At 48.9% G+C, this 8,262-nt stretch overlaps 1 protein-coding gene and 1 long non-coding RNA gene across 2 annotated transcripts; one reads left to right on the forward strand and one right to left on the reverse strand.

The window, feature by feature from the left end:
- The first annotated feature begins 345 nt into the window (after nucleotides 1-345).
- Nucleotides 346-1,110, forward strand: LOC141042112 (uncharacterized). Its single transcript, XR_012203932.1, has 3 exons — nucleotides 346-425; nucleotides 819-888; nucleotides 979-1,110. It is a non-coding gene; the product is annotated as an uncharacterized lncRNA (long non-coding RNA).
- A 5,108-nt stretch (nucleotides 1,111-6,218) lies between these two features.
- LOC109776303 (uncharacterized) lies at nucleotides 6,219-7,257 on the reverse strand. The gene is made up of 2 exons (XM_020334949.1): nucleotides 6,793-7,257; nucleotides 6,219-6,683 (listed from the first exon to the last, which is right to left on the reverse strand). The coding sequence occupies exons 1-2, from the start codon at nucleotides 7,255-7,257 to the stop codon at nucleotides 6,219-6,221; spliced, it is 930 nt and encodes a 309-aa protein (XP_020190538.1).
- Between the last annotated feature and the right edge of the window lie 1,005 nt (nucleotides 7,258-8,262).

Below are 8,262 nucleotides of genomic sequence, written 5' to 3' on the forward strand. Positions count from 1 at the left end.
GGCAAATTTGACAATTTTGACCTCGGGACGAAATCAATTCACAGAATGAACTGCCCGTGAAACTATTTCACTCCCCTGACCTTTTTATGCAGCGCCCGCCACGCCGGCGCCACACCCAACGGTGCAGCGCCTAGCTCGGGGGCGTTGCACTCCAGTCCACCGTGGCAGCCCTGGGCCCGGACCCAACAGTGTAGCGCCTACGAGGTAGGCGCCACACATGTAATGTGCAGCGCCTAGCCCTTAGGCGCTGCACTGTGACTTAGATGCCAGCTGCCCGCTCCCCCTCCCCCACCCCACCCATTCGTTCCAGGAGTTACAGAACAGGGCAGGCGGCTTCCTCCTCTCCCCCCTCTCAATCCCCTCTCCCAAATCCTTCAGATCCGACGATTTGGTCCGTGCATTTCTTCACCAATCCATCCTAGAAGGTACTCTCCTCCGATCCCCTTCTTTCTATCCATACAAAATATGGTATTTTGAAGATTTGGGGAATCCTTGTTTGATTTGATTAGATTTGAATCTTGCATGTATTAGAATTTTGAATGTATTACAACCCTTGTTTGTTTGATTTGTGGAACCCTAGTTTATTTTATTTTATTAAAAAGATATGGTTGGATACATAGATTGACATGTTATTTCTATGGAAAAGTTATTTGTATGAAGTAGGCCTAGTTTAGTTTATTTGTACTGAAATTATACTCGTATTGAGAAAAATGCTTTGGATACATATGCTTTGAATCTTGCATGTAGTAGGCCTACTTTAGTTTTTTTGAATTGAAAAGATAATCGTGTTGACAAAAATGCTTTGTTGAAATTGTTAGGATGGTTTGGCTTCTCGATGATCATTGGGACAAACAACACCGGTCGTACGCTATGTCGGTGGAGCAGCGGGTAATACTGAAAGTGGCCGGTGTTATGAATTTCGTATTTTTTTCAAACACAAATGCCCCATATGTAATGTTATGATTTGTTTGTTTGTAGGAGCTTGCACCTCTGAAGCTTCGGTCTCACGGGGTCACCCTTGGATGGATGCGCTATGATGAGAGGTACACACCGTATGTAAGGGAGGCAGGACTTCTCCCTTTCATTCAGTTGGTCTGCCGGTCGACGCCACCCAACAATGCTGCAGCACTCACCACGCTTATTGATCATTGGAGGCCGGAGACACACACATTCCATCTTCGGACCGGGGAGATGACCGTGACGCTCCAGGATATTGCTATGGTCACCGGTCTTCCTATCGATGGCAATCCTTTATGTATGAACACCGATTCTGATGGGTGGCGCGCGTAGATGCATGCCCTTATCGGTATGGTTCCTCTGGAGCCTCGGGAACCAGAAGCAGAAGATAAGAAGAAGGAAAGAGTCGCAGCGGGCGCTACTTTCACGTGGATATCATCGAACTTCAGTACTTTCCCTGAGGATGCTAATGAGGACATGGTGAAGACATATGCTCGTGTCTACATGTGGTACGTGATATCCAGGACTATGTTTGCTGATGGCACAGGCAAGAATGCTCCATGGATGTGGCTGAAGGCGTTGACCGTCTTCGATAGCAAATGGAGTTGGGGTTCGGCGACACTGGCTTACTTGTATCGACAGGTATGAAGTTGTTTCCTTTTCACTTCACTGATACATTATCAATGCGCTCTTGCGGCAAATTTGACCATGTTCTCTTTTATGTGCAGTTGGACGAAGCCTGTTGTAGGCACACTGGAGGTATTGGTGGTTGTCTGCTCGCACTTTCCATATGGAGCTGGGAGCGTTTGCCGGTTGGACGACCAAAGACCGTGAAGTACGAGGATTGGGACGACAAAGACGACCCACTACGGCTCCCCATTTGGGCTTACAAGTGGGATGTGTTAAATGAGACGACAGATGATCCCTCGGTAATGTACAAGTTGTACAAGAGCGAGCTGGACGCGATCACGCCTGAGCAGGTGAACCGACATTGCATAAGTGATTATCATGCTTGTATCGTAACTCGATATCAATTTTGCATTCAATCCCATTTTGCAGGTGGAATGGAAGCCGTATGGAAAAGGAGAGAGTTTTGGCAACCCTATAGAGTTCAGGCTGAATCCGATGTGCACTAGGGATAGGGATCTCTGGCATATGCGGTGCCCACTGATATGCAACTGGGCGGTTGAGCTTCACATGCCACATCGGGTGTTCCGCCAGTTTGGTTTGTTCCAGCCACACCCGCCGGAGTGGGAGGACACGGACAAGTTGCTACACGCGTAAGATATAATTAACCTTGAGCACTTAGCAGCTTCTCGACGGTTTCGATGATGCTAATATTCTGTTTCTAACTTGCAGGTTGGATAGGAAAAAGCAGTGGAAGATCAAGGATTGGGCCAAGCATCACAGCAAGTATGTCGTGCAGTTCGCTCTTAGTGTGGAGCAAGCAAGGGCTGGAAAACGAGCCCAGCTTCGTGAGCACTGCCCGATCGCGTTCAACAACTATCTCACATGGTTTCTTGCAAGTACCCGCGTGGAGGTATGCAAGCCGGCGTATGCTGAGGAGATTCTGGAAGAACCCACCGTTTTTGATGAGGTAGCCCAGCACCAGTACAATGCATTAGTCAGGAAAGGAAACTCAATGATCCCTTCAGCTCCAATGATGAACTTTGTGGTTAGCCCTTTTTACTTTTCCATTCACACTATTCACATCTTTGCTTGCCTAACACTTTGATACCATTTCTGTTCATAGCGTGCCCAGACCAAGAAAGCAGTTGATGAGACCGAGACTATTCTAGAAACAACCCCGGCTGGCAAAAGCGATGGGGAAGGTGCACTTCGAGCATTCATTAAGGTTCACATCTCCTTCAAACTAGCACTTAACATTTGTTGCTACATTCCATGTCTCATTCACTTGTACATGTTGCAGCGCCAGGGCCAAAAGTTAAGGCAGCTATCAAACCTTTTCGGTTGTCGTGACCCCGATTATGTATCACTAGAACGGTCTAGGTCGGTGACACCATCAGATCCCGCTTCGGGGCAGGGCCATGGTGAACCTTTCGAGGATGAGGATGTGGGTGTGGTCACCCAAGAGGTATGGCATGACGATATATATCCATTTGTTGATCTGATATGACACAAATTTCCCTTTGAGCGGGTAACACCTTCGTCCTCAAAAGATGCAGAAATCACTCCCAGTTGTCATTGTTTCCACCTCAACCAAAGAAAATGCCAATGGCAACACCCGGTTATTGGCATCACTTGCTATCGCAACCAACAAGGTGCCCTTGTATTGTCCGGTCAAGAACGTGCCATCAATTGCGATGACCGGCCTACAATGTTCGAAAGCCCTCAAACATTGCTCGAACGCCCAAAAAGCACGGCCAAATACTCTGACTTTCCTTCCTTCATGAACCGTTGTTTGGTGCCCATGAGGCTCGACCACATGAACCATGCCCGGGTTTGTCGCGGCCATGGCTAACAACAACCTAGGGATTCAGTTGTATGCTTCCTCCCATGTACCATACAACATCTTAAATGCGGCTTGCTTCGCCTTCCATGCCTTGCCGTATTTCACCTTGTAATGAAAGATGGCTTTCACAAGATCAATCACATGTTGGACGCTCATTGTTGGAAGTGTGGATGTTGAGTTGGAGAGTCTGTAAGCGATGAACTCGGACATGAGTTGTTTGTGGTCTTGGGACACAATCTTGCCATCCACCCTTTTGCCTTGGCACAAGTGAGTTGGCACACAACTCACTACATGCCAAGTTGGACCTCCTTTCCATGGTCTTGCACGCACAATCCACGGACATATTTCATCTTCACATGCACATGCAACCGTGTAGCGCACATTGACGTCCGAGTTCACCACCTTGTGTGGACGATAATGCGTAACCGAGTAGTTGTCGAGCCACATCTTCAATTCCAACAAGGTGTCGAACTTAGAACCTTTAGCAATCCGGTTCTTGTCGTCTACCAAATCACGGTGAGAGCTTGGCCTAACCCCAAGAGGTACACATTGGCCACCATCTACCACGCCTTCATCCGCGAGACTAACATCCTTGAACAATGTAGTCCGATGATCCCGATCAAATACCTTCTCGAAAGCTTCGGCCTCCTTCACCGTGAACCCCTCCGCATCAACTTGTTCATCGGGACCATCGTCATCCGAGTCCGATGCATATGCACGGGAAAAAGGGATGGAATGGTCCATTGTCTCTTGCAAATGATATTTGTCGAGATCACCCACATTGTTGTCATGGAGATCAACTTCATTGTCATCGTCCGCATACTCATCATTGTCCTCTTGCAAAGCTTCATCTTGGTTGTTTGTAAATGGGCTCAATGTTGGCCTCACTTCTTGGGTCAAAAGAGGTTCAACAATTTCATCTCGCTTCAAGGGTGGGGGGCTACTAGCAACCAAAGGGGAGGGGTTCCGGTTCAAGTCCAAATGCAAACTTGAATCAACCTTCTTCGTTGCAGATAACTCAAGAGCCTTGTCTAGTGATTCGGCCACCGTCTCCTTGTATGCAACCCAACGTTGCTCCGAGTTGACACGCATTGTCTTCCAACGGATGTGCATTCCAAAACCAACATTATGCCTTCCCTCCAACTCAATGATATCACTAGGTTCCATCCAATTCAAATCTTTCCTAACTTGTTGCAAGAGCTCCGCATAGCTAGGACTACTATCAAACACCATGTCAAGCTCATCCGGGTCTGGTTCTATATTGCCTTTGAAAAAGGCGTCTTTGTCCCCATGATGAACAAACACACATGTTCTTCCCATCCCTATAAGCATTCAAAGAACACAAGGTAACATTGCTTCCATGAGTACTAATCCAAGGATTAACACGGAATACAAACCCTAATATATATATCAAACAACAACCCTAACCATAACCCTAACCCTAACCATAACCATAACTCTAGCCCTAAACCTAACCCTAGCACCAACATAAGAACACCCATAAGAATAACCCTAGCATACTAACAAAGCCTAATCATAGAAATTGGCAAACAAACATCTCACATCTCCATGCAAATCTCTAGATCCAAACAAAATTAGGGTTTCCCCAAACTAGCAACAAATGAGCAATTGGATAACTTTACTTGGATCAAAACAAGGGGATCGGAGAATATTACCTTGAGGGAGGGTTTGACTTCGAAATCCATGGACAAATTCTTCAAATTTGCAAGATTTGGGAGAGGATTTGAGAGGGGGAGAGAGTGGGAGAGGGGGCAAAGCTCGGGGAGAGAGTGAGAGAGTGTGTGGTGTGGGGGGGTGGGGGAGGGGGGGCCAGCCAAGTGGCTGGATAAGTCACAGTGCAGCGCCTAGCCGCTAGGCGCTGCACTTTACATGTGTGGCGCCTAGCGGCTAGGCGCTGCACTTTACATGTGTGGCGCCTAGCTCAGAGGCACTGCACTGCTGGGTGCGGGCCCAGGGGCTGCCACGGTGGACAGGAGTGCAACGCCGCCGCGCTAGGCACTGCACAGTAGGGTGTGGCGCCGGCGTGGCGGGTGCTACACAAAAAGTTCAGGGGAGTGAAATAGTTTCGCACCCAGTTCATTATGTGAAATGATTTCGTCCCGAGGTCAAAATTGTCAAATTTGCCTCCTCCGAGCGCTCTTGCCGATCAGTGCGATTCTACTCCATGCAAAGCTAGCTAGTGAACTGGTTTGTATGTTGGGATGAGTACTACAGCGTGCTCTTGCCCCTCTATTTATAGGCATGGTAGGGTAGGGATGGAGCTAGATAAGTGTAACTCAGCAGCCTCGGTGTCTCTAGTTTTACAGTTGTTTGTACTTTTACATTACACGTGCCTAGCTGACTCAACAGAGCATTAAATGCTACAGATAAGTGCAAACTTGAGCTGCTAAATATCTTGTACCACACCCACACGTGGCCCTCCTACTCGAAGGCTCTACAAGCATGTTCTTGTAATGCATATCCTTCCACACTAAGGAATTAAGTTGACTACTCTTACTTAGTACTAACCAATGATTGCCAATGATTGATTTTATCTAATTAAGCTTATAATTACTACTCCAACATTCTGCTAATTTTGTTAATTTACCAAATACAAGATCTTATTTATACTAATAAACATGGGTATTACACTCTCACTCGGCCGAATCAGGGATACAATAGTGTATAGGGTTCTTCAGCAAGAAAGGGGATCGGGGTATGAGAGCCAGGGGAGCAAGGAGAGATACATCGCCCAACGGCGCCGTCAGTCTGTGATCTAAACGATACCCTAGCTAGTTTCTTGCCTCGCCTTAAGTAGCCTCACTTGCTCCACACTAGCCCAGTCACTTGTCGGTCCTCTTGGGCCGGTCTGGCGGTGCTGGGCTTTGGCCTTCAGTAGTTCCTGTGACATTCCTCCCCCCTTGCATTTTGGCTTGTCCCCAAGCCAAGGCTCGAGAAAACCTGGCGTGGAGAGGCACTTCATCTTCCCAGGTGGCCAGCGACCGAGGAAATCCAGACCAATGAACCAGCACTTGCGGTACTTGCCGGACTCGCGCTGCACGTCACGGCGCTGAAGAATGGTTGCTGGTACTTGGAAGGGTAGGACATCCTCGTCGAGAACAGGCAACTCCGGCATGATTTGTGTGTCCGGAGGCACGCCCGCGTGGAGCTGAGACACGTGGATGACGGGATGGATCTTGGCATGCTCAGGCAGCGCCAATCTGTACACCACCTCGCCGACGCGTCTAGTGACCTGAAACGGACCAAAATGTCGAAAAGCCAGTTTGTGATTAGCTCGAGCCGCAACCGATGATTGCGCGTACGGCTGCAACTTGAGGTACACCCAGTCCCCAACTGCGAACACTCGGTATGGTCCGCTTGGCCTTCATTACTTGGCGTGCGCGGTGCAAATGTTGCTTCAGGGATGGCAACACTGTTGCTCGATCTTTCGTCCATGCCGCCAGGTCAGACACCGTATCATCAGCGATGTTGGTGATGCCGAAAAATCGAGGTTTGTGGCCATACAGCACCTCGAAGGCAGATGATTTGAGCACTGAGTGGTATGATGTGTTGTACCAGAACTCCGTCAACGCCAGCCAGTCAGCCCATTTGCTCGGACAATTGTGGACGAAGCATCTCAAGTAAAGCTCCATGCACTGGTTAACCCTTTTAGTAGTCCCGTCGGTCTGCGGGTGCCGCGCTGACGATATGTTAAGTGTGGTCCGTGTCAGCTTGGCCAGCTCTTGCCACACCCGGCTAGGGAAGATCCGATCCTGATCTGAAACCATCTTGTCCGGAGGTCCGTGGAGCTTGAAGACAATTTCCATGTATGCTTTAGCAACTTGTAATGCAGAGAGTGGGTGCCGGAGGGGAATGAAATGTGGCATACCGTGTCAACTTATCCACGGCCACCAGAATGGAGTTATAACCTTTTGACCTTGGCAGTCCTTCTACAAAGTCCAAGGTCACCATTTCCCAAGCATGTTCTGGAATTGGTAGAGGTTGAGGAGGCCGGGGTACTTGACATGCTCTGGCTTGGCCTGTTTGCATATTGCACAGTTTCCCACGAATCTCTTCACGGCTTGTTTCAGTTTGGGCCATGCGAACAGTCGATAATGCAGTTGTATGTCGCCTGAACCCCTGAGTGTCCACCCAGCGCCCCCGAGTGTAGTTCATGAAGTACCTTGTCTTGGGCCTCTTTGTTTTGACCCAGCCACACCCGTCCTTTATATCTGATAAGTCCATCGGTCACCTGGAATGGTCCCTTGAGGGTGATCCCTTGTTTTGCCTTGGTCAGCATGTCACTGCAACTTGGGTCCACACCATACCCTTGCTTGACTTGGGTTAACCACGCGGGGACGCAGACCATGATTGAACAGTTGACCACAGCCGGTCTGCATGCAAGGCGTCAGCAGCTAGGTTTGTTGCCCCTTTGCGGTACTCAATTTTGTATTGTAGCCCTAATAGCTTCGACAGAGCCTTGTGCTGCCAAGGCGTGGTTAGTCGTTGCTCATCCAGACAAGCCAGGCTGTGATGGTCTGTGCGGATGGTGAACTCAGACTACAGCAGGTAAGGTCGCCATCGCTCCACTGCCAGGAGGATGGCAAGACACTCCTTCTCATAGGTTGATAAAATCCGATGTCGAGGGACAAGCGCTTGGCTCAGAAAGGCGATTGGGTGGTGTCGTTGCATCAGAACAGCACCAATACCCACGCCAGAGGCATCGGTCTCCACTGTGAAGGGCTTCTTGAAATCCGGCGATGCCAACACTGGGGCTGAAGTCAGGGCTCGTTTCAGGGTCTGGAATGCTTACTCACACGTGTATGTCCACT

This window comes from Aegilops tauschii, chromosome 2 (genome assembly GCF_002575655.3).
Source record: "Aegilops tauschii subsp. strangulata cultivar AL8/78 chromosome 2, Aet v6.0, whole genome shotgun sequence".
NCBI classification, from domain to species: domain Eukaryota; kingdom Viridiplantae; phylum Streptophyta; class Magnoliopsida; order Poales; family Poaceae; genus Aegilops; species Aegilops tauschii.

Bases quoted from the DNA above. Each gene is read 5' to 3' on its own strand.
- LOC109776303 (XM_020334949.1), bottom strand. From the start codon at position 7,257: ATGGAAATTGTCTTCAAGCTCCACGGACCTCCGGACAAGATGGTTTCA. The intron at 6,684-6,792 runs GTTCGCAGTTGG...GGTCCGTTTCAG, and splicing joins CCAAGCGGACCATACCGAGT to GTCACTAGACGCGTCGGCGA.